We start from the raw sequence: 27,125 nt of genomic DNA, 5'->3' as shown, positions 1-27,125 counted from the left end.
ATCAATGAAAAGTGTTTGACTGATTTGTGAACCGGTCTGGGCTGAGGCCAGTTTTGACAAAAAAATATAAATATATGTCAAAAAAACAGAACCGGTTTTTTGACAAGAAAAACATTTGCACTAAATTCGGACATTGGGTGTCACCCCCCACCCCCCCCCCCCCACTCACACACGCACACACTTAAAATGAGGCCCGCAAGCACCACGGTGTTTTTGTTATACAAGCTCACATTTCTTTTATTGAAATTTATAATCGTGCACATTCATATTTTTCCAAGTGTATAGTAATAATCGTCAAACAATAGCAGCAGCAGCTCTAATGCGGCGATGTCAAATGTACAATTGCATTTTATTATTTCATTCTTATTTTTGCATTATAATTATTATTAAAGTTAAAAGTGGTACGTCGATTGTTGTGTGCTTTGCACACGGCAATGAGGCAACAGCATCTGTGCCATACGAGTGGGCGAGACTCTGGTGCGACTCCAAACCCACGAAAATATCACGACTTGAAGAGACCCCCCCTTCACCCGCCCATTAAAACCCAATGTGCTTACTTACACCCTTCACACACAGTGATCCATCTATAGATACTCCATAAAATGGGGGGGGGGGGGGGGTTACAAGAGAAAGCACGTTATTTATTTCAAAGCCTCTACCCAGCAAACACGCAACGTTGGGCCAATGTTGGCCTGTGGTTGTGCCAACACGTCTCCCAACAAATCGCAATATGACGCAATGGAATATTTTAACATCCTCCCTGCTTCATGTACATCATTCAAACGGCCGTGGAGAAGTTAGTAAGGCAGCGTTAGAAATTGGTAGGGTGTCTATAAATGGATCGCCCTGTATTAACAGGCGGTGTAACAATGCGGTGGATTCATCGAATGGCATCGGAATCTTTTTTTCACGCTCACGATTCGGGCATCACATTGCCCGTGTCGCCATCGACATTTCAGAGCCATTCGTTGAATATTGGATGGTAATTTGGTCACATAACCTCTCCGGCAATGTTAAGACAAAAGGAAAATCCAATCGCAATCCCCGAATCGTGAAAATGCATGGAATCGTATGTCCCTCGCGTTTAATAATAAGTGGGGAATAACCTCCCACCCCAATGCTCTCTCAGATTATATACATTTAAAAAGTAACTTTTCACCACTTTCGCGTTTCCGTTACGTACACATTATAAGCTTTCTCAGACTTTCGGTGTTTCCAACACGCTTTACAAACTTTATTCATTTTTTACACATTTAATAGAGGGGTCCCTATCGTGCCGTTCAAACAATTTTGCGAGTCGCATCTTCATGGTCACGTCTCAAAATTCCGCACACCCAAGGGCAGGGCCGGTCCATGGGTGTTGTTGGTGGGGGGGGGGGGGGTGTGAGGCCCAGGGCAAACCCCATCGTGCGGGTCCCCCTCCAAACCTTCAAACTAAATCAAAAGTATTACGTATGACACCGTGAGATCGAACCACGGGCCCGCCACCCCACCCCCCACCAGAGTGCGGGGGCCGGGGCAGTCGCCCCAATTCGCCGTGTATCTTAAGGACGGTTCTGCCCCAAGGGACAAACAGTGAAGCTCAGTGTTTGAGCCAAGGGACTTCCCTACCAACCAACGAAAATTATATAGAGAGCTTAACCATTATAGCCGAGCCGTTTTCACTACTCTATAAAACTTGGGTTTCTCAAGACTCTAGTCCTCCGCACCCTGCCCCATTCAAATTTTACCAATATTGCCATTTTAAATACATGTCAAGTCGTGATGCGTTTTTACATGCCTGATGATTGCTAAACACAACAACCTGCGGTGGGCAATACGATTTAAGGAGGTCTGAGAAGCCGTGGGTGTTAAGATTATTGTGATGTTGCTGCCTGCACATTAAACGTCTAATTTGCTATCTAATTCTATAACTGGTTAATTTGCTTGTTAAAAAGGGCTGCACTTTAAAGAGTGTCAAGTGCGCATCGGATGCACGAGAAAATTTCGATGAAATGAAGAAATACAAATATGGTACAAAGCTGCATCTCATGGTGAGTGGCCAAGATTGTGGTCGTACGAGACAGAAGTAATGAATCAGAACAGTATTATAAAGACCGTTTTCTTTCCACAGCTTTCCTTCCGAATGTCATTAACAATTCGCGTGAATTGTAAAAAAAGATGAAATGGTTTATGCGCAAGGTTGAGTCAGAGCCCGAGGCCATCATTTCAACGTAGAGAGCATCTAATTTTTTCACGGAAAGCAGAAATTTGGAAATGTTAAAACAAAATAGGTTCTTTACACCATCAAAAAAATATATAGAAATACATTACATCTGGCTTAAAAAAATCAAAATAAATAGGAGTTGCAATCATTTATGTAATATCTGCCCAATCAAGTGTAAAAACCTCATTCTTCTTTACAAAGTTCTGTTTTTACAAAAAGTTATTTCATTAATTGTACGGAGACTAATTTACAGAGTAAGCTCAGTATAATGTAAGTAAGCTGAAATTCAGCCTATAAATATTGATTAATTACATGAATGGCTTACAATTATATTCCTTTTACATTTAAACAGCCAAAGCGGTGGCAACTCGGGCTGCGTGGAAGCTACAGCTCCACACAATGGGTTGGTTAATTGCCCCGTTTATATTTTTTAAACGAGTTTTTGCAGCAAATTCCACCGCATGAATGCATCAAGGTAATCCGCCCGGAGGACGACAAGTCAAGACGAAAGGAAGGCCCACCTTTCTCTGTATCGCAATTTAAAAAGAACAAAAAATACTGCCTTTGTGCGGGGCGGGGAAGAGAAAAAGACGCAAGACGCCGCCGTCAGAAGTCGCGCGCCGTTCCTCCCCCCCCCCCCCCCCCCGTCAGGCGCACAGGTCACAAAAGGGCACGGTGCGCGGGCCTCATTCCGCGATGGCAAGACCCGCTCGGCACCGCGCTGAGCGCCTCGCACGCCCGCCCAGCTCGAGAGGGGCACCTCTAACCGCACCCCCGTTACGCCACAGCCACACGTGTCAAGGTGTTTAACCTGACGTCACGAACGCCACACTAGAAGAGCGATTTTCTTGGAACGTACACAGTGAGGGTTCGACGAATCGTCGCGACTGGTGGTCGTGACAATTTATGACTCGATGGGTTTGTTTCGTATTTTTGCCCTCTCGCTTTGCCTGTGCCATTTTGTATCAGTTCGATCCGATCCGATCCGTCCCCGGTCATGGCGAAAGGGAGTAGTACAACTGTTCAACACCCGGTGAATTGCTGAGGTTCAGAGCGGTGAAATCTATTCAACAGTTATTTATTTCTCGTTTCACGTTTACGAGACGGGAATGTTTTTTTATTTTTACCTGCACAGTCTTGTTTGCTCCATTAGCCCGATTGTAAACATCACCATGGCGTTATTATTATTATGACGTAATGTTCAGAAATTATTTTAAAAAACATTCCAATGCGCATGATTAATTGTGCGTATTATAAGGCAAAACAATTGATTTAATATTGCGGGTTTGTGACGGGTGGTGGCGGCTTGAATAGGCCGCCTTTATCAAGCAGTTGATTGACCACGGCTGATGACTACGATGAATCGTTACGTGGCCAATCAAGACCACGCCTGAAGTGCAGGATTGGACATCGCAGGGGAGGAACCCTCATCTCGCCAAACACGTTCCTGTAAACGTACACCCACCAGAGATTGACAAACCTGTTATTCTTGCAACGCCCCAGTGCTTTATGCCGTCATACGTCGTTTATGCAATGGCTGGCACTCGCGAACCAAGGTGGCGACTCACGGGACAATCTGGCAACACACCGATGGGCTGGATGGACAGGAAGCCCTGCCAACACACGCTTAGCTCCACAGCCAGGGGATAAAATAAAAAAACACGCAAAAATATGAACGTAAAAATTAAACCAAAGAAATCCAGCAATCGCTCACAACACGATCGCAACTGGCGCAAGCTACTGTTGTAAAATTCAAAAAGAATAACCCAAGTCAGGCTGAAACATTTACGTCTCTCAGCTACCGCCAGCCAGAGTTGAGACATCCTCTCCCCACGCTTGACGTGCCATGGGACAACGGCGGTGCTCAGTTAACGAACTTAATCGCGCGTGAGCGTGGTGCAAACCCAGGTGAGGGGGGGGGGGTGCCGCAGGCAAAGAATATAAAATGTCGCCCGCACCACCTGACCGCACCGCGTGCAACGTTTGCCATTGTACTGTACTGGCAGGACCTGATGTGCTACTCCCCAATTCAAAGCAGGAGGGAGAGGCGATGTTATTGTGCAGCGGCAGGCACCCACGGGGGTGAGCGGCGCGTAGCTACAGGTGCGTGCCCACGTACCCATACGGGTGCATGCCCGCGTACCCATGGGTGAGCGGCACACGTCCTAATGCTCGCACCGAACACCGCCAGCGCTGCTCTGAGCGAACGATCGCGGCGCCACGTGTTGATCGCACCATGGGGCCGCGACTAAGACGAGTCTTCCGGTCAACGCACTTCAAAAGCGCCGCGTAATCCAGCGCAATTATTATTTTTTTACATCTTAATTTTTTTTTAAAGCACAGCCAGAGGAAATGCTATCAGCATCGGAAACCTGACAGCAGCTCCTCGTTTCGTTGATGGTTGTCCGTTACATTTTTTTACATAGGTTTTTTTTATTGTGGTTGCTTTACTGGTCCTGGGTTTTTAAAGGGATGAATGGATGAATTAAAAAAAAGTCCAGACGAGTTCCCAGGGGCCTGGACCGGAAGGACTCATTCCCCTTTCACCATCTTGCAGTTGCGCTTGACGCGGGAGTATGGGCCGAAATTGTCGTTGAACACAAAGTCCCAAAGCACTTTGACCCAGGAGGTGTGCTGCGGCAGGTGATCGTAGAATTCCGGGGCCATCTTCTTGACCTGGAAGTGGGAGGTGGGGGGGGAGACAATCGCCGGAGTGGTTAGTCCACGGCCGCGAGCCCAACGCGCATTTTATTTTATGCAGCAAGAAAATATTTTTCCTTTGTGCGATGCCGCCGGAGTGTTCATTTAGTGAGCGTTTAAAAAAACTAAATGCGTCAGATTCTTAGTAGGGTCGACAAAAATCCGTGGGGATTTTAGTCAAGCCTTATGCCACGGACTTCCTTAAGCAATGCTCTTAGTCCAGTTGGCTAGCAAGTTCACTAAGTCGGTGAAAAAAATGTCAAATGCTCTCCTGCTTGGTGTTGATAGATTTTTAAACTATACGTGGAAGCATTGCATGCATATGACCGTGGGGGTTATAATGTTAATGTAGATCTTATTAACAAAACCCATAGAGGACATCGTGCACTGATGATCATAAATATTTAAGCCAAGAACTCCCAAAGACAATTGGCGACTCCAACGCTGGCACCGGTGCTGGAACACTCGGGGCCCTAAGCAGAATTACTTTTGGGTGCCTCACGCACCCACCAACGTTTGGTGACAGACATACTACATAGCTTAACGATATTTTCATCATGTTACGTAATTAGAGTAATCGAATCATCTCAAGAAAATGTATTCTGAGTTATTTTAATGTTTTTTTTATCTTTCACATGCATGTCAGTTGGAGCTGATGTTTAGATGCACCAGAATTGTTTCACGAATCCCGTGGCCTCCTTGAGCCACTTGGGACCCTACCAGAGCCACAGCCAGATAATTTCTGACATATCTGGCATCCGGGGGAATGGTGTTCCGCAATAGCCCTGCCAAAAGTTTCAGTCACCAGCCACCCCCCGCCGGCACCACCAGCCCCACCAACCCCACTAGCCCCACCCTTCCTACGGCACTGACCACCGCCGCCGAGCGAGCGATCAAGCGACCAAGCTGGGGCGCGCACAACTTACGAGGGGCAGCTTGCTGCCGGGGATGCTGGGAAAGTCGTGGTGCTCCATGTGGTAGCCCACGTTGAAGGTGATCCAGTTGAGCGGCCCATAATAGGACACAGTCTCGTGGCCCTTGAGGAACATGTAGTGCTCGGCAATGAAGTGGCCCGAGATGGGGTGCAGACCCATGCAGAGGATGGTGCCGGCGACCATGAACACCACGGGCTTGAGGCCCCACAGGCTGTAGACGACGAGGTCGAAGACGAACTGCACCAGCGCGTTCACCATCTCCATCTGGGTCATGGGCTTGGGGTTGACGTAGAGGGGCCGCAGCGTGTAGAGCAGCGGCTGCAGGATGATCCACACAAGCTTGCGCGCTGGCGTGCAGAAGAACCAACCCTCGAAGTCCGTGGGGATGTCGACGTCGAGGCCGTCACCGCCCAGGTAGCGGTGGTGGTCGATGTGGTACTTCTTGAAGGACACCGAGTATGGCACGCCGATGGGCAGGTTGGCGAACATGCCGAACAGGCGGTTCCAGCGGGCCATCTTGTTGCCAAAGGCGGCGTTGTGCGAGATGTCATGGATGGCGAGCGTGAGCGAGTGGTTGATGCAGCCGCCTAGGCCATACGCCCAGAACATCACCCACTTCCACGAGAGGTCGCTCACCACGTAGAGCATGAGGACCTGCACCAGCACCATTGCGGACACCACCCACTTGAGCTGTGGGTCGGGCCCCATGAGCTCCTTGATCTCCGGGTGCTTCGCTGAGTTGGAGCGGAGGAATGGGGAGTGCAAGGGAGTAAAGTTAATGAACCGTCATCATCATCGTCATCATCGTTATTTTCACCATCATCGTTATCGTCACCATCATTGTCATGAAAACCAAGGTGTTTAGGCCGTGCGCTACGACATCCAACTGCCTTGAAGTGTGGCTCTATATTTCACTGAGCAGATACAGGAATCGTTCACAACTCCGTTTGTGAGTGTCTTTCATCAGAGATCTCAAAGCACCGTAGAAGACATGGCAGCAGACGCTCGGCCTGGTGATCACTCATAGAACTAAACGCTAACAAATGGCAAAAATTATTAAATTAAAGTTGAGAGCCGCTTGGTGAATGAGCTAAAAGTTGAATAAATGGAAGTGAATAAATAAGCTTTAACATGTACCCTTTATTTGAGCATTGCACAAAGTGTAATCGTTATCAGACAATAAATTCACTTCATATTCTTTGGGTCTTTTGGTGAAGTCACGTAAATGGGTTCAAAGAAAATAACAAAAAACTACGATGTTTTGATCGCAGCACAAGCGGTCGTCATCAGGTAAAGGGTTTTAGCCTCTAAAGGCAAACTGTTTATAAAGGTTTGAAATGGGCATAGCCCAAGTGTCAGCAGCATGGGTGGGGCAGCTAATGGTAATTTAAGTGATGGAACTCGTAGAGGGCAATGACGGCGATGGTGGTGGGTTTCCACCAATCAAAGGGCTGCCAAGTAATAATTGCACCTCGCTTTACACACTCAAACTGTTGACGGTACTTGTAGAGTAGCATCACCGCTAGCAGCCTCCACCGTCAACAATCCTGGCATAGCCGACTCACTTCTCTTAACGATCAGAATGAGCTCTGTGTATATTCCCTAACACATGTGCTCCTCGTTCAAAAATTCACGCGCGATATTTGATTCTAGTGTCATTAAAAATAATAAAATGACAATTATTTACCCAGGATAGCCTCAAAGAGTGTAAAAAACAAATTCCCAGGAGGCTCCTACATTGGGACGTTGGGACAATTCTATGGGTAACAAGAGTTTGGATTCGTCTGGACGGAGAAACCAGACAACCCAGCGTGCATTTGGGGATTATGGGGGTGCAACACTCAGCACTGTTATCTCGTGGCCTCATCTCATAAAGACAGTGACGCGAACTCTGGTCATCTTCACAGCGGCAGCTTTTGTCTAGCCATTGAACAAAGGCGGTCACTGCATTGCGCACTTTCAGATGCGCTTCTGCGGCCGTCTGGAATGCTCTTCCTTCCTATATCAGGAAGCCACTGGAGGCTATGCATTTTTAAATCTAGGTTGAAAACTAATTTCTTATAAACTTATTTTTGTGCTAAGTCTGTTGTCCTACCGCCACACCGCCGATTCGCGCGGTTGGCTACGCATCGTGCGAAAGAAGTTCAACATGCATACATACACACCTACAGCACCTGGCAAGCCCTCGTGGGTCACTTATCCAAATATTTACGAAGCCCCACTCTACTGCCCGTGAGACGAGGGCACATTCGAGGTCATTTGGGTTAACAGACAAAGCAGGAAGGAAGCAGAAAGCTCGTTGGTTCGCAAGCTTTTTAAGACATGATGAAAATGTTTCAATTCACGGGGTGTCTCAAAGTTGACCCCAGCGCAAGATGTTGCCGTGTAAAGAGAAAATAGTGGGTAGGAGGCTGCGGTGGTGGGGGGGGGGCGATCTTGTGGGAAAAAATAAACTGACACATTTACTCAACAAGATGAAACCTACATGACACACACGTTGCAGGTGGGCAGTCGAATTGTAATCATGTCCAAGGTAACATGTAGAGCACCTTGACTCAAAGCTTTCGTGACTGCAGGAATTCATACTCTTGGGCACTTTCGGTAAAGCCACGTGGATAGGTTCAAAGAAAATGACAAAACAACTAGAAAAACTACGACGTTTTGATCGCAACGCAAGCGGTTACATACAAAGCTGGAAGGAAGCAGAAGCTTGCGTTGCGATCCAAACGTCGTAGTTTTTGTAGTTGTTTTGTTATTTTATTTTATTTTCTTTGAACCTATCGACGTGCCTTTACCGAAAGACCCAAGATTATGTAGAGCACCCTTTTGTTGCTGTGCTGCACTTCTACGCTCCCACATCTACGCTGCCCACTTTTCACCAATCCACACCGACCAGCGTGACGAAGTACGTGCCAAATGACCTTGGCGTGGAGAGGCCCTCATCCAGTTGTGGACTGACAAGAGGACGGGCTATGCGTGCGTGCATTTTTGGCCCGCGAAAGAATTACGTGGAGCTACTGCTGTCTACAAATACACCACAAATACCTTTCTGATCTCGTCAAGGAACACAAACCATCTCATGAACTCTGGGTCATCCTTGCAGCGGCAGCTTTTGGCTAGCCATCGAACATAGGCGGGTCACTGCATCGCGCACTTTCAGATGCCACGTGGAACGCTCTTTCTTCTGATATTAGGAAGCCACTGGATCTATGCACTTTTCAATCCAGATTTAAAACCGATTTCTTTTTTGTGTTCGTTGTCCTTCCCCCGTACCTCCAAATAGCACATTTGGCTACGTACGATGCGAAATAAGTTCAACATACATAAACACAAACTAAACAAAAAAGCAGTTCTAAAGAAATGAGTTTTCAACCTAGATGGCCGAGCCAAAAGACTTTAAAAGTCGGACACGCGCTCTTCCGCAGCATCACCGCGCTGATGGCGAGTTCACTCAGGAGGAGCGACATCACGGCGATTTTTTCTTGTCAGGAGTGGCTCCAAAGCTTCTATGGCTCCATTAGCAATGCCAACAGTGGCAGGCGATGACTTCGGTTTGCACAGCTGTCAAACCGGGCGCACCGCGACCAGACCTGCAGCGGCTCTTGATTTGCTCAAACCGAAGCTGGTTTAGCCATTTAAATATTACCGCACCCCCGATTAGCACGCGTGGCTACGTTCGGTGCGAAAGGCGTTCAACATGCATGCATACATACATACGTTACAGCAGTAACGCTATACGCGTGCAGTGCCTGGCTCGGTAAATACAGGCCACAATCAACCACACAGGATCAGATTTTTTTAAAAGTTTGTGGACACTCCTTACATTTTATTCCTGGACAGAGTAAATAAATATATATACACCTGCCATGGTAGGGGATGGGGGGCAGGAGGAGGTGGGGGGGATCCTGTTTCTATTCAAACATCTTGTGGCAAACTAATGGTAACAATCCCTCGTATTAAATGTCCACTGCCTTTAATAAAGGGCGGCGAAGGTCAAGGCGCAGCCTTGCAAGTGCCCGGTCCCGACGCCGTTGGCGGATGGCCCTCCACCAGAGGGAGCTCAAGAGGAAGGTCCCTCTGAGGGTATTTTTAGGCCTACTCTTCCATGCTGGCCAGATATCAGTAGGGCAAAAAAAATCCCTGCTGCTGGGCGATTCGAATCAAACCGGCGACCTCTGTTTAGCAAGTTCAGTGCGCCAACCGCTACACCGCGGCACCTTTGGGTACAGAAGCTCCGATACACATTTTTTTGTTAAAGTATCCGAATGTTTCCTCTTCGGGAGCCCAGCGTAAACTCACGGAGAGATGTCCGTGTATTTCTGTTCGCTACGCGAGGGGAACCAAGCCCACGCTTGCAGCGCTTTTTGAGGAAAACGTCTCTGTTTAACCAACCGGCGAGCCCGTTGAGATTGCGAGACGTATTTCGCAAGGCGATACAACACCGGGCGAAGCGCAAACGCCATGGTGACAACAGGTGTAAGAAAAAAGGGAGAAAAAAAAACACGGCCACTTTTGTTACAAAAAATCAATGCGGTGAAACCTTTTCACTTGCACAAAGCGCACGTGTGTGTTGTGTGCAAGCGTGTACGTATAGATGTTGTGTTGCAACCGGCATCATGCATTTTACACTTCGAATGACGACAGCCCACACAACAGTCAAGGCTGTGTGCGTGCGTAGCCGTGGACCGGACGGTCCCCTTGGCTAATGTGTGTGTGTGTGTGGCAACGCCACGCGGACGGGGCAGCGGGTGTGTGCCGACCTTTCAAACGCGCCACCTCCGCCACCACTGCGACATTCGAAGCCGACGACAAATTGCAATTTTTGACGTCCACACCGACGGCCTTGGTGGACAGAAGAGGAGGCCGATTTTCCCGACAACGCAGAGCGAACAAACGCGACGGCGCGTCGCGCTGTCTCTGAGCGAGGGTACAACGTTCAAGGATGGAATGTTAACAGGAGCGGCCGATGACAAAAATTAATTGCATCATTTCGTGAAAGGGACAGCGAAGACGCAGCGGTTGGAGCACTGCACTGTGACGGACCGGGTAACCAGTGTGCGAATCCTCTGACGTGGCCAGCTTCAGTGACGAGCGGTGTCTGAACCAGTATCGGGGGGACCGCTCCCAAATTGAATTGTATACTTCGAGACTGTAATGGAAGCGCATCATCACCGTGTTAAACATTCTCGTGAGCGAAGACATCCAAACCCGGTGGCTCAGAGGCAGAGCGAGCAGCTCGCACTTAGAAGGCTGCAAAAATTCAAATTGTGGTTGGGGGGGGGGGCTAATGCAGCCCATCATCTTTCTGGGGTCAATAAAATAGATACCACGTTTTGGGAGCATCAACAGTGATTGTCATGTGGACATAGAGTCGCCCCCTTGCAACAGAAAATACGGAGCATTCTGGCTCAGAGCTGTAAACGGGAGATCAGCATTGCCTCAATGTCCATTCGAGCAAGGATTTTATTCATTGAAACGGGGTCCCTCAAAGAAATTCTACTCGGGGCAACCACCACAGGGCCAGCGCCACCGCTGCATTCAATAAAACATTCATGTTTACCGAGACCGCGGAAGGAAAACGCTTTGCGCAATGATTTAACAGAGTTCTGCCTCCATGGCCAAAGAAAATATGGAAACACCTACAACATAGGCAACATGTTACACCACCAAAAATAAATAGGGTAAATGTTTAAAAGCGATGACTCACGTCTTTGGGAATGGCAAGAAAGCCCAGATTATTTCCCTAAAGGCACAGAGGTGCCACTGTGTTGCCATTTTATAGGGTGTTCGCGTTTCCGCAGATTTCCTCTATCCCAAAAAATACATCAACCGGCCTTTGTGAACAATAATTTATCCTGTGAACATCACCACGTCACAGATACCACACGGGCTCGCATAGTAAATATAACTTTCGCAGAACGTATGAGGCCATTATTTTGGCAACTGCCGAGTTTCACTTTCAGAGCACGCACGCGTGAAATTCATCACACGAACAAAAACAATAAGGACATGAGTATACATCAGGAAGGATTCAGGAGTCTCATGACTCTCTTTTCAGGAGGGTCCTGTATTTAGATGTGTGGCCAACTGCATGAAAGGAGTCGAATTTCAAGTTCATGTTGTTTGACCGGGTGAGAGCAAGAGACCAGGAGTGGCAGATTAGATTTGTGGCAGAAAGGCACCACACGTCAACGAAACAATTATTGACCAGTGTTATGGAAACGAAAGGAGCGAAAAACGTAAAACATGGTACAGTACAACAATTAAGACATTATAACTCAGAGTAAAATCAGCCAATAAAAATCGGAGTAAAAGAGACAACTTACGTTACACAGAAGAAATCGAAAACACGGCACAAACTGAAATAAAATATTCACTCATATCTGCAATGAAAGTTGACTCGGATAAATTACTTTTAACAGCGATATTACTTTTAACAGTAGCAGGAGAGTCCCTTTGTCAGAGGGAAGAAACCAAAAGTAGATGGATAAAATCCACCAAGCATACGAGGACGACGTCACTCAAAAGTCCACACAAATGGGTTCATGAATCCAGAATATGTATTTACACTGGAGGAATCCAGTACAAAGCTACCTGATCAATGAACCTATGTTGCCTCCAAAGCTTTGGATTGCAAACCTAAGCCACAACATTGACAGCAAACGCTGAAGAGAGTTTTGATTTCATTGCCTGTGCCATGGGCCTGGCTTACCACACTCGGTATAAAACTTTCTGGATGTGCACTCAGCCGTAACTCGGCAAGCAAAGGTGGCAGGGCTTGCCAATTACCATTATACGTCTGGCTAAGAGAAACAAGTGCGTCGCAACAATAATTACACGTCTTTTGAAATTGCGCCGATTTGGTTGAAAAAAGAAACGATGATACGCACAATTTTCAAACTCGCGTTGAAAAAAGCATCGATGCATTAGCTCTGTTTGTTCAACAGGTCGGTATAAGTGGGTGGCGGGGCACACGATAACTCTCGTGAACGTGACCAATTATGAACACAGCTTCTACGTGTAACGTTGTGTTGCCATAAGGGACTTGCCCAAAAATTGGGAGACACAATTCGGAGCAAAAAATAAACACTGCGTTTGCAATTATGCAAATGTGTTTTGCCGAAAGCTGCTTCTCACGATCCACGCGTATGCATGATTTTTCGCCAAACAAAAGTTTGAATTTAAAATCGTACCCCGTGGGTTGCACCGATCGGCTGTGTTTGTATAACATTAATCAATGTTGCGTTTAAAACGTATCGTACCGTGTTGCTTTTTATACTGAACAGGCCCCCCCCCCCACCCCTCGTGACTATGGAGTGCTCTTTCCAATAACATGTGACGAATCGGCAGTATTTGTTTTACCGATTCTGACTCTGCTGTCGAGACTGAAAAGGTCAAAACCACTGCACAGAGTTTGTTTGCTGAAAACAAATGTCTCTGGATAACTTCAGTCCGTAGACCCACTAAGCCACTGCGACATTTTTTACGTGGAAATACAGAACAAAAGTCTGTTTATTGCTTATTACATTTGTTATGTTGCGGATTGGTTCTAATTGGGATTCAGGTCTTCTTTGAAAGTAATGTTTGTCTCGCGGGACTCTCATTCAGTCCGAAACAGAAGAACTCAATGCATAAGTCAACAACGCTGCCTTCAAAGAAAAATATGGTATGCAACAGATGACGTTTCAGGCAATGGCACTTCCATTAAACAAAAATAATACTAATAGAGCGATACATTTGTTATATACGTTTTATTTTTAGCCCACAGTGTTATTGACATACGTGTTTGAGTTCTTGTGTTGTGCCTGTGACACCACTACCAACACAAGCAGCAACAGCAGCATCACCAAATAATTAGTTATAAACCAAGGTCATCAATCTAGAACACACTATTATTATTACTACCCCATGCTGACCCAAACCGGACTGGGATATAAACAGCTGTCATCAGTGGCATTTATATTGTACTATAAAATCAGACAAACACATCTAGTCGTGGTTTGTCAAAGGACTGAGAATTGTTATTTCAGTACGGAACATACAAAAGGCGAGGAGTGGTGGCGGTGGGGGGAGCAGTTACTCAGTGGTTAGCACACTGAATTGTTAAACGGGTGATCGGAGTTCTCATTCCTATCAGTGCAGAGTGATCCCAACTGATCCTGGGCAGCCCCATCAGCACAATTCAGAAATCCGCACTGACCTATTACTATTTATTCAAAAAATAATATTTTACCAAGTAAGGCCCACATAACTATAGACCTTTTTTCAGAAGTGACCTGGCCGCAAATGATAGCTCAACGAAATGGCTTATCACCTGGAAATATATAGCAGCAGCCAAATACCGGAGAAAATTCCACGCGACCACAAGAAGAACATGCAAACTCCAAAATATAAAGGCGTCGGGGTCGAACCTACGACCTCCTGCACACCAGGCGAGAGAGTTAACATCTCGTCACCGCATATTGAAGTATAACCAAACAGTCCCCATGACCATAATGGCGTGGGAAGTCTTTAGTCCAGCAGTTCAACTTTAAAGGGTTGTACATTACATACATTGCATTATTACGACTGTTTGGTACTGTATTGTATCTTGTAATCGTATCCATTTATTACAGTCTATAATAGTATCCATATTACACACGCACACGTAAATACGTATACATATAAACATTAAGTGCGTGTATTTGGGTATTGTATTTCTGTTCAGAAAAGTGAGTGGGGCTTGGGTATGGGAGCATCGCTGGAAGGAATGAAAGCCGTGATGGGTGAGGTAGCCAACGAATCGGAAGTTGTTCCAGAGGGAGTGCAACGCGGAGATGGAGCGATGAAATTGGCTCGTGTGTAGTTGCGTGCGCTCTGCGAATTGTGACATCGCAGAACCAACCGTGACGGACGACGATGATGATTTCACGTGGCCAATGAAGAGGAGCAACTATGTATTCGAGATTCAGTTCTGAATGAATTAGCATTTCAATTGCTTCATCTGAGAAGTAGGTGAATAGCAGATCATTCCCACCCCACCCGAAGTTCTCTGGTTACATGGTTTGGTATTTGTAGCTGCAGTCGCACAAAGGATTGAGAGTGTTCGTTGTATTTTATTTCACAAGGCATTCATCCAGCAGTGGATTGCCCGTGGCTATGATGATGATACGCTGCTAGTTTTGTCTGGAGATTAATGGATATACACCGTCGTGAGCACACCGCGCGCCACGTTATTTTTATCATGAACCGCACCCACACATCTGGCTCAGGGGCAAGTTGAACTTTGATCCAACACTCATAAAAATACCGTATTCTTCCGATTACAAAATGCAGATTCTCCCTCCCCCAAACACCTTGTGTCTTAAAGCAAAGGTTGTGGGTGCGGCTTATAATCCGGAACTTGAGCGTGTGACTAAATGTATACTGTTACAACCTTACCGACAACCGCAAGAATACTTTTTTAGTGCGTCTTACTTTCTGGAGCGTCTTAGGAGATATGTAATAAACACGTGTGTGCCCACGTAATTCCCCCTTTTTGGCAATGCACTGATGATGGATGAGGGTCTCCGCACAGGCATGTGAGGGTCGTGGGAATTTTTTTTTAATTTCCCCATGATACTTCACGTAGAGCACTTCAATACGCTGCTGGTTCCTGCCAATTTGTTGACCGGGAGGGGATCATAGAAGTACAATACAACAAAACATTTTTTTTGTTGCACTGCAAAAACTGTAATATATACCCCCGCAGAAGCCTACGACACCTGATTTATGGGTATGTGGTCACCCATACAAGGAGGGGCCGAAGTCCCCGACTCAAGTCTTCCTTTGATTAGAGATGGAACGAGATGAAACGAGATGGGGCGAATTGTGGATAATCGTATCAATGGCATAACCAGCGTTATGCCATTGACACCATAACCAGCGTTATGCCATTGGCAAAGCACATGATAAATATTGCTCAACGTATATTTAAGGACAGTCATTTTAAACTCGTGGGAGATGTATTTAATTATCATTTCACTAACGGAAATTAATGTTGCGGTGGCTGGGTGCCAAAAACCACGTTAAAACATTGGCAAATTCCATTAAATGAGCGTTTGGCTGGCTGCACGTGGGAGGAAACCGGAGAAAAACCATCGCGCATACCAAAGGGTTAATGATGAAAGCTGCGCACAGATGGATTCAAGAATGCACTGATGCAGTGATATACTATGGCCTTCTCACAACCCGATGATATACACAACACCTCGGCACCATCGTAGGCAGTCGCCCATGCAAATGAGATCCAGGCTCGGCCCCTGCTTAGCCCTCGAGAGCTATTGAAAGCAGACGCTTTTCCAGGTGATTTGGTTACAGGTAATATTTCATACGTATATATTTAATCTGCTCATATATATACCCACACACATGGAAACGGGAGCATTCGCAGGTTAATGGAATTATCCAAACTTAATGAAAGTTGACTTGGGCAGGGCACGTCGCTCGAAGCCATTGGATGGCAGCCAAAGAATGCAACGTGCCCCAGAAGGCGTCCACAGAGGAGACGGAGTGATGAAAATCGTCGCGTGCGCAGGTGGCACGGTGGATAGTTGGCACCGTAAGATTGGCGAGAGAAGTGGTGGCGACGGCGGCGGCTTGAGGCCTTCATCCAGCGGTGGGCTGACCATGGCTAAAGAGGATTATGTGCTCATAGTTCAAGGACATGGTGTTGGCAAGACTTATACCTGCCCACATCTAAAGTACAGGTGTGCCGGCCCGCATATAAAGCGCACGTGACTGATAGACGGCACAGGCGAAAAGCCACAGAAATTATAGCACATCAAGTAAGTAAATGCCCACAACCATTCTCCATCCACTGATGGATTAAAGTCACCCTACGCCATGTCGATCATGCGAGGTTTTTATTTCTATTACCATACTTCAAAACGCTGACCCACGCGGTTTTGGTAAAGAGAGGGGGGAGGAAAAGGCAAACAGTCCCGATTCTGATTTAAATGTGCCACGGATATTCGCCGTGGCCGGGAATTGAACGCAAGTCGGTTGGGTTCGTGGCGCAGTGCGCTACTAACCACTGCACCATTTCCCACATACATACAAAGATCTCCCTATAGCTTTCAACGGACTGCTGGGGCAAGTGCCGTTAGCGAGCACCTCTGAAGACCGGAATGGCATAGCAGGGGGTGGGTGGCCAGCACCACGCCCGGCCACCTTTGTCTCCCTAGTTGGCGATGTTTACACATGCCACTGAGTACTCATTTGAAGCCGAGTCGACCTAGAGGAGACCCAGGAGCGGTTCAGACAACCATCACTGGCGTTGGCCGTGAGCGGGAATAGGCTTCGTAGCGCAGCAGGCATACCTTGCACGCAATCACATTTTTAAAAAATGACAATGGTAATGAACAACGTGCATATAATGACACCTTACCCAGTATCTGCTTCCGTCGCTCCGTGTGCGGCTGTTCGGTATAAACCCACTCGAAATCAGTTCTTGTCACCCTGTTCCCCATGGTTCTCGCAGTTGCCGGGTCTCTACGCCCAGGTGTATTGTGTCGATATGGTCGGGTCGTGCCTTCACGTGGAAGATAATGTAGGAGGCTTCGAGTGGGGACTTATTGGAGGGGCGGGAACATCAGAGACGTGGCTTGCAGGGGTGTGGTTTTGAACTTTCAGCCAACCACATGAAACCAATACACTCACTCACACGCTCACGAACAAACCATGGGAAATCCACTCACGCACCACCAACTTACACGAAAGCCACTCACTTAACCACACACCACCAACCACACAAAACCCACTCAATACCAACCACACCCCACTGACCGCTCGGAACCCACTCATTCACACATCGCCAACCACACACCACTAACCACACGAAAGCCACTCACATACCACCAACCACAGCAAATCCACACACACTACTAACCACACTCGACCAACAACAACAACAACACAAACCCCGCTTACTACCAACCACACGAAGTCAACTCACACTCGAGTGGTCGAGTGAGATTTTCGACTTTAGAATATTTAGCGACACCTAGCGACTTTTTTGAGGTTCGTTTGGCAACTTGCTTAAAGGAGTTTGTAACACTGAGAGCGCTTGCACTATCAAACCTGTCAATCTGAGTTTGATTCCCGGCCTCGGCTAACATCAGTGGCAAGGGTTCTCTGAACCGATCCTGCCTGCCCCTTTCACCGACAACCTGAGTTGTCGGTTTAACAATTCAGCAAGCAATCCCTATTATTGCCAAAAAGGGGCCGCGCTTTGACAACATAATTATAATATCCTTTAATAATTGAACAATTCATACGACCTTTAAGCATTCCGAATGAGCCCGATGTTGCCAGCTCTCGGAAGCAAATAAGGTTCAAGCCTGCTTAGTACTTGCAATGGTAGACCGAGATGAATACCGTTTGCTTTTTTAGGCTTGGGCTACTCGATGGCCGTAATATTGTGCTATTAAATCAATGGATTGTTCAGTGTCATACTTCACCAGACTACTCAGTGCGCGTTGGTGAAGTGAGGACCTCAAGACCACCACCCGTGGTAATCCACCTAGGGACATGCAAAACAAACTGATTGTATCGCTGCATCTTCTCGGTATACGTACTCTCTCGAATGCGATCTATTCATTGCAAATGTGAAATGATTAATCATTTCACATTTGTATTGTATACTTTCAAAAAGAGAATGTCCATGCAATGGGATTAGGTTGTTGTTTTGCTCTCTTGAATAAGAGACAGATGGTGTCAGTGGGCTCACACCTGCTCATGAATAAAACTGTTTATCTCCAATTATAGCTGTGGTTGAGCAAAACGTCAACCTCATTTACATGGATTCGTTGAGGGACAACTCGAGGTACATTCTCGCCATCTGCTGGTGAATATTTGGTGATGCTGCGTTTGCAGTCGTGCTCAAGCACATCGCAAAAATAAACTCAACACGATCATCAAGAAAACTGTGGCCATAAAAGGAAAAAATATAAGGCGACGATTTGGGCAATGGTTTATGTCCAATTAATAAGGGTCATTGCCCAAAACGTCACCGATTATATAAACTCCCACGTATCCAAGACGGCTGGCCAGAGTGGGAGAAGTGGGCCGAATACCCGCTGAGAGCTCCCTCCAAAGGAGGCTCTTCCGTCAGCACTAGCATGAGCAAGCAATTGCAAGGACTGCCCTTTGAAATTGCTACACAAAAGCTACATCTTCTCAGAGCTTGATTTTTTTCTCCCATGCAAGCCCCTGGTACACATTGACCTTTTATTTTAAGAAAGCACCATTTGAAAATCTCACATTTTCCAAAAAAAAAGAATTGTAAAAAAAAATTGTATTCAAGTTGTAATATAACTCGACTCTCTCTCCTTTTGCTCTCACGAGGCACGTGTCTGGCCACAGTGTGCTCCCCCCATCGGCTCAATAAAGGCAACAAATGAGATCTCGCGAGAGTTCGCCGCGGCTCTGCGCCCTCCGCCACCACGGCGTCACCAAATCTCGCGATGTTTGGGCCCCCACCCCACACGCTGGAGGAAAAGGGAAGAAACTGGAGCGGCCGGGAGAGCCACTGGACCTGGCTCAGCTGGAGCCACAGGAGCAACCACTGAAGCTCGTGGCGCTACGAGTTTCCCCGGGAGACGACAAGAGGAGCCAAGCCGCTTGATCCATTCAAGTGAGAGACATTGGAGACACTGGATCCGTCAAAGCTGTAGCCGCCAGATCTACTTGGAACCGATAGAACTGGAGCCGCTGGATCGAGCGAAGCCAGCAACGCTCTCGTATAAATCGGAGCCACGCGAACCATCGGAGCTGGAGCCGCCCAAGTCACTCGATCCAGCCAAGCAGCTGGAGGAGCCACGTGGGCCACCGGAACCTCCGCTGGTGGTGGCGCTGGAGACGCAGCGTCTACGGGAGCCACCAAATCCATCTGGCACACCTGATCCACCAGACCCATCGGAGCCGCCCGAGTCCCCGGATCCACCAAAACCGCTTGAGCCACGGGAACACCGAGCGGAGATGTCGACGCAGGACGGGTTGTACGTGACGGACGCCACCGAGATGCCGGCCGAGATCGTGGAGCTGCACGAGATCGAGGTGGAGACCATCCCCGTGGAGGCCCTGGAGGGCATGGAGGTCGAGGTTCAGCAGCTGCAGCAGCACGAGCAGCAGGAGCAGCTAGAGCAGCTGCAGCACGGAGGCGGCGGAGGCGTCATCTCCCTGCAGCCGCTCAGCAGCAGCGGCGACGACGTCGACGAGTTTGATGATGACGATCAGCAGCAGCAGCAGCACCGCTACCACCACCACATCATGGCCCATCACCTCCACCACGAGGTGATCCTGGTGCAGACCCACGAGGAAGTTGTGGGTGAAGAGCAGCTCGAAGTTTCAGCCTTCGATGACCACATTCTGGTGCCGGTGCCACTTGCTATGACAGAGGATCGGGAGGCTGAGGAGGAAAGTGGTAGTGATGATGATGGAGATGATCATGATGATGGTGATGATGGAACTCGGTACGCGGTTAGGCAGCAGCAAGATGACGACGACGACGATGATGATGATGAAGGGGAGGTTAGGGCTGGACAACAACAGCAGCAACAGCAGCAACGTCAGCAGCAGCAGCGTCTTCTGCTCGGGCGAGCGGCCTTCTCATCGGGCCCCGTGGCAGCCAGGAAAGCCGGTGGCAGGAAGGCCGGAAAGAAGTCCCAGGTGTCCAGGCGTGGTCAGCACGGCGAGACGGGGGCCGAGAGGAGCCCCCGACGTTGGGAGCAGAAGCAGGTGCAGATCAAGACCCTGGAGGGCGAGTTTTCCGTCACCATGTGGGCATCAGGTCGGTTCAAGCCTCTGGGGCAGGGGGTGAGTCTGAGACTTGGGTAATTGAAATGACCAGCGTGGTGGTGAAGTATGGTCAAATAACCCACTCCAATCACGGCGTGAGGGGAGGCCTTCATCATCCAGCAGTGGATTGATAAAAGGGGCCATTTGTCCATGTGTATTGTGACATGAGGGCCTGGGGTGAGTTTATTGCTGGGGACTGGATCAGATGGAGGTCTGAAGCCGGGTTTTATGGTTCACGGTCAGGATTTGGGGTTGAGGTTCTGACTTAAAAGAGAACATTACTGTATTTGATTTGGGTCACTGGAAGGGTTTTGTTGTGGTTCTGAGGGGTATTGTGTGGAATTTGGATGAGGGACATATTTGTTGTTGTTCTGGGTTCCGGTTTCGATAGTACACCTTTTTATGTTTGGGATAAGAGTCCGGGTGTTTAATTTCTGCCTTGGTTTGGAATTTGAGTCGGGATCGAGCCCCTCTGGATTTTGTTCAGTTATTGTTGTAAGTGTTCGGATTAGGGGATGGGTTTGAGTCTGTGGGGTTTAGGTATTTGCGTGTGGGTGCATGTTCAGGGCACCTTTTTGCAAATTGTGTCTTGAGACAGGGGTTGGGATCGGGAGGTAATGGATGGAGCTATGAGATTTGGCTCATGATTTTTTTTAATTTGGTTGTGGGTCATTGTTTATCGCGTATAGGTAAACAGGTGAAATGCGGGATTTAATCTGTTCTACGTTAGGGTGCGGGTCAGGGTTTGGGTATTTATTTGGGTTCGTGGTTTAATATCCGTGCTTTCGTCTCACTGATGTCAAGAGTGAATTTTAAACGAACTAAAAACCCTCCGCATTCGCCCCGCTTCATCTCTCCATTGTTATTGTTGCTGCGGTTAATACAAAGGCAATGCAGCCACTCATTATCATCATCAACGCTGGTTACGTCATGGGCGGATCCTACTCCCAATGCCCCCGTCACGCCAGGAGACGTGAGGGGGAGAGGCCCGCTGTGTATTTGAACGTATTTTGCCTCCCCTTTTTAAAGTGCAGCTAATCAATGGTAGCTTTCCATCCATTCATTTTTTTTGCTTTACCTCATCATCCTCATCCCGCCAACGAGAGAGAGAGAGGTGGATATCAGCCACCAGGGGCCCGTCTGGGTCGCAGTCCGGCCGTCATTAAAATGTCTAGTCGGGATAGGCGAGCGCGTTTGGAACGCTTCTCCCTATTGGTTCCCGCCACATGTTTCGACCAATAGGGGCTGTCGAGACGGCGACCCTCGCCTATCTAGTCTATGGTTTTGTAACTAATTTAAAATGGGCAAAACGGGTATTTTTGGCCCAACCCTCCAAAAAGAGAATTATCTCTTTTATTTCATCAGCCTATGGATAGTTTAGGTCAATGCTTTCCATCAGCATTTGTTTCGGCGCTAAACATTTCACCAGGCCATTTGTCAACCCACTGCTGGATATGAGCCCCCCCCCACGGCTCTTGCCTACATACAACTCATAAGACGCCCACTGTATTTGCAGGCCACACTGTGACCACAGTTTAAAAGGCAACACGGTGCCTCTGAACAATCAATTCAAGTGCAGTACATCAAAATTGTTTGATATATTGCGTTATGCGTATGTTATCTCTTGAGTACTGTACTCCACCCTCCTCTCCCAGGCTGTTCAATAATAAAATCGACTAATTATCGATTTGCACTGGCCATCCAGGAAACGAGATTCGGTTATGCTTTTCATGGGAAATAGAGGGCATTATGTAATTTAAAAAAATATATATTATTTGGATGATGGCCTATGGTCAAGAATAGTGACGGGAGTGGCAGCCAAGGAATAGAAGAACGTGTCCCCGAGAACGAGTCCACCAAGGAGGTTGAGAAATGAAATCGGCACTTGTGCTGGTGTTGGATTGCAATGCATCCCAGAATCGTAAAAGATGGTGGCAACTTGGCGAGGTCTTCATACAGCTGTGAATTGATAATGGCGAATGATCATGATAATGATTATTATTATCGTCCACTGTTGTGAAGCCTGCCTTGGCAAACAGGAGAGATGGGGTCATCCTAGCTAAGAGGATAGGGCCCTGAGGCTGGGATAAAGGAGAAGACACCCCTATATTTACCCGCAAACTATTTTCGTGTGGCACAGGCCTTACCTTTTTACAATCTTAGAATTTGGGCTTGGACAGTATTGGTTCTCCTTCAAATGTGAACACGAGTGACCTGTATTTTAGAACTGGAAAAAAAACTGACCGTACGGTTAGTGCGTCTTATTTACGTGCGTTAATGCACAGTTCAGTGTTATCACCTCGTGAGTTTAATTTTATCTGGGTGCTCTGGGTTTCTCCAATGCATTAAATAAACTCGCACTCAATTGGATAAATATCGCAAAGCACGAAGATCGTAGAGATATGTTTTGAGGCTGCCCTGGAGAAATTCAGGATTACTTATTGGGTGTTTTGAGATGCTTTCACGTTAAAGTTTGCTATATCAGGAAGTATAACAGAGTCCTTGTGGAAACAAGACAAGAGTCGACACTGACAAGAGATCCACAGTCGTGACCGTCCATAAAACACTTTGACATGCAAGTATATGTCCAGCAAGTTTGTGAATCTCTTGCTGAAATGAGGGCCTCCCCACACCATGCAGACAGTGAGGATTATTTGATCATACTTCCTAATGCTGGTCAATGTGGATTGGTGAAGCTGGGGCAATTAGAGAAATAGAATGTATTCTGCTTTGCTGCCCATAGTGCCTACCACACGTGTTTTATGCATCTTGGTCCATCATCTAAGCACTACCCAGGCTCAAGCCTGCATAGCTTTGAAAGTCCAATGGAATCTGGTACATTCTGGATTATTTGATCATAGCCGGAAGGCACTTTATGGATTTTCATATACAAATTCTGCAATGTTTGAGGCCCAATGGTGTTATGAATCGTGAGGGGTCTGCTATTGTAAAGTGTGATATTACCTTTATCCAGTTTGTTTTGTTAAACAGCTAAATATTAAAATGTTTTTTTTTTATATTTATAACCCATAATGAGCAAATTATACAAGATTGCCCTTTACATGAAGTAATGCTCACTAATTATTAGCTAAAAACAAATGGATCATGCTTCTTTTTACCTGCCTACAGCCGATGGTAAAAAGTCTGACGTGGAGCCAGAAGACATTGTGGAAGAAATCATCTCGGCCGGGTCACCATTGCCCGACTACTCTGAGTACATGACAGGGAAAAAGCTACCTCCTGGTGGCATTCCTGGCATCGACCTCTCAGACCCCAAGCAGCTGGCAGAGTTTGCCAGGTACAAGGATATATTATTCATGTATTCCCTGCCTCATTCTGGGTAATGCCACGGAGTGAGGTAATTTGTTTGGGACATTTTCACACACTGGCTCACTTTTGATTTGTACATGACATCCAAACATTGTAGTTTGTGAGTGGTAGAGTAAAGTGGTATCGGAAGAGGTTGATGGTAAAACCCTCAGTACTCCCGAAACTTGAACTCATGTTATTTTGGTGGGGAGCAGTGGTAAAGTGGTTCGTGCTCTGGACTATGAAACCAGAGACCTGAGTTTGATTCTCAGTCATGTGTCATTTATCAGTCGCGAGTGATAAGCAGTTGTGCTTGCTCCTCTTCACCACCTTGCAGTGATTTGTATGGACTAGTATGGTCAAATTATTTACATGGTGGAGGGAGGCCTTGATCTAGTAGTGGATTGACATAGGGCTGTAAATTCAAAAATACAATGGCTTCTGTGAAATTATATGATATCCCATAATTAGTAACACGTGTTATTTTATTTTTGATTGAGAAAAGGACATGACCACTGGTTTAGTCAAAAAAAATTTAGATCTTCATGGTGCTTAGTGAGCATATTTTGGGAATTAATTACTTTTCATTTTTTCGGCCTGACATTGCACAAGGATGAAGCCGCGGAAGCCAAAAGAAGATGACTTGCCCAGAACCATTGCATGTCCGCACAAGGTATTTTTACGTTTTGTGAGTCTCTTTAAAAAAAAAAAAGTCCATAACAATTGCATTCGTGTCATTTAGAATGATCCTGTTTTTATTATATATTTATCGACAGGGGTGCAACAAAATGTTCAGAGACAACTCGGCCATGCGAAAGCACCTACATACGCACGGGCCTCGTGTGCACGTCTGTGCTGAGTGTGGGAAAGCTTTTGTGGAGAGCTCCAAGCTCAAGCGTCACCAGCTGGTCCACACTGGCGAAAAACCTTTCCAGGTAAAATTCCGTGCATGCTGTTACGATGATATAAGGGATGGTTTAACCTTCAGACATTTTCTTTAAGTTTTACCTTTATGGTTAGATGTGCTCAACTTAATTATGATAGTTTGCTGTTTATGCATTCATATAACATAATAATAATCTTTTCAAACAGGAAAGCTTCAATACATCCTAGCATTTTTTTTCAGAGAGTCCTGAATGAGATTTTTTTCTGGTTACCTTTTGGAAAAATCCAGATTTGAGGAGGTATCATTAAAGATCGATACAGATAATGTGTCAACCCTTTTGAAGTTTATTTTTCGTTGCTTTTGAGATTCGGTTGCATTTACATGTTATACAATTAAAATTGTTCTACGTTTCAGTGCACATTCGAAGGCTGTGGAAAACGCTTTTCTTTGGACTTCAACCTTCGGACGCACGTTCGAATTCATACGGGCGACCGACCCTACGTTTGTCCTTTTGATGGTTGCAGCAAGAAGTTTGCACAGTCTACCAACCTCAAGTCCCATATCCTAACACATGCCAAGGCCAAGCACAACCAATGAACAGCGCAAATGGCCATTTCGCACAAAATCATTTTGCCATATTCTTCAGGGCATTGCCTAACCTTGTGTGCCCCTTTTTTGCCTGAGCTGCAGCCAACCAATAGCCCTAGCAAAAGGACATGAACATATTAATAATTATTGACTGAATTGTGTATTTACAATATACTGCCCTAGAATATAATAACTTATAGTTTACAACCCTTTGCCACACCGTGTGGATATTGGGGATCGACCGTACAGTTGGTAAAGGAGTGGTGGCTCAGGACCGTGACAGATATCACTCGCTGCTGATGTACGTTGAACTTCTTTCGCATCATACGTAGCCAACCGTGCTAATCGGAGGTGCAAAATATATGTCAGCAGTGGCCGGGAATCAAACTCAATTCGCCGGGTTCTTAGCGCAATGCACAAACCAATTCGCCACCACTCCACCCCAAACCTATAATTAAGATTTTAAAATATTTGGCCTGTAACCCAACAACATACTATATTTTGAATGTGTGATGTTTGTGAGAGGGCTTGTTTACTTGTGCTCTATATTGTACAGTAGAGGCCTGCAACTCTCAGACTACAAGATTTGTGATAGATTTTGATTTAAAGCTTTCGTGACTGCAGGGATTCATATTCTTGGTTCTTTCGGTAAAGTCACGTAGAAGGGAAACAATAAATAATATTTTTATTGTTTCCCTTCTACGTGACTTTACGTAGAAGGGAAACAAATAGTATTTTTATTATTTTATCGTTTCCCTTCTACGTGACTTTATCGAAAGAACCAAGTATATTTGTGATAGATTTTTAAGTGTTTGTCTTGACGCTGAAATATGCACAGCATGTATTCTATGTTCAGCACGTGCACATGTGTGAACCAGGTTTTAAAAAATCATTTGTTATACACTTCGATATGCGTATGTAGTGTTTATTTGTCAATGTTAATAATTGGACAAATGCCCTTTTAAAAAATATATCTCCTGTGGAGTGATATGTGACAACTGCACATACTCTTGTGTCTTAATTTTTTGCGTGTGATCCTTGACATTTTGTGAGACTGAAATCGGCATTAATATGTTGGGTTCTGTCTTTGTATCCAACATACCAAAATCAAGAAACTACTTTGTAAAGTATTTAACGAAATGTATATTTTTGAATATAGTATTGAATAAGATGCAAAAGATCGTAGCTCGGACTAATTCTGATCCCAGGTGGTTTTATAGGAAAAAGTACTAATATTTTTCGAGGTGTGTATGGTATCTGTTAACTATTGTACAGTATTAAAACAACAGATCTGCTTGTTGGAACTGAAACTATTAGCCTTTCCCTATTGTACCCGTTGCAGTATTGGCTGTGCCACCGATCGTATTGCAGATGGTAATGTGCGGCACATACAGGCTTCAATAAACTTTATATCCCATTGTAAGTGCGTGCAATTAAGTTCCCATTCATGTTTTTACTATAGAGTTCAGTCCTAATACAACATGTTTCAAGAGGCCACTTTTATTTTCAAATACACTTTTTGAAGTCACAAAAACATGTAGAATTTATATGATGTAAAATATAATGATGTTACCACAAAGTGTGTCTTAATTAACCTATGTTGCTGTTATGTCTATAATAAATCGCACTTGGAACCTGCATGCAGTGGGTTTATACAAATTTCCTCACTTAGAATTCGCATTTT

The 27,125-nt window shown here is 46.2% G+C and overlaps 2 protein-coding genes across 3 annotated transcripts; one reads left to right on the top strand and one right to left on the bottom strand.

Moving 5' to 3' along the window:
* Positions 1–208: 208 nt before the first annotated feature.
* Positions 209–17,799, bottom strand: DEGS2 (delta 4-desaturase, sphingolipid 2). Its single transcript, XM_032965007.2, has 3 exons — positions 17,249–17,799; positions 5,833–6,575; positions 209–4,882 (listed from the first exon to the last, which is right to left on the bottom strand). The coding sequence occupies exons 1-3, from the start codon at positions 17,328–17,330 to the stop codon at positions 4,739–4,741; spliced, it is 969 nt and encodes a 322-aa protein (XP_032820898.1). The 5' UTR covers positions 17,331–17,799; the 3' UTR covers positions 209–4,738.
* A 1,507-nt stretch (positions 17,800–19,306) lies between these two features.
* Positions 19,307–27,079, top strand: LOC116948382 (uncharacterized). 2 transcript variants are annotated; one of them, XM_032965002.2, is made up of 5 exons: positions 19,308–20,650; positions 23,788–23,956; positions 24,580–24,640; positions 24,744–24,902; positions 25,268–27,079. In XM_032965002.2, exons 1-5 carry the CDS (start codon positions 19,840–19,842, stop codon positions 25,448–25,450), a joined length of 1,383 nt encoding a protein of 460 aa, XP_032820893.2. In that variant the 5' UTR covers positions 19,308–19,839; the 3' UTR covers positions 25,451–27,079. The 2 variants fall into 2 exon arrangements, with proteins under 2 accessions (XP_032820894.2, XP_032820893.2); XM_032965003.2 differs by lacking the exon at positions 24,580–24,640 and having other exon boundaries at positions 19,307–20,650.
* The last annotated feature ends 46 nt before the right edge of the window (positions 27,080–27,125 follow it).

This window comes from Petromyzon marinus, chromosome 33 (genome assembly GCF_048934315.1).
Source record: "Petromyzon marinus isolate PM22_M1 ecotype Great Lakes invasive population chromosome 33, UKy_Petmar_22M1.pri1.0, whole genome shotgun sequence".
NCBI lineage: Eukaryota > Metazoa > Chordata > Hyperoartia > Petromyzontiformes > Petromyzontidae > Petromyzon > Petromyzon marinus.
This window is presented reverse-complemented; position numbering and strand designations above follow the sequence as displayed.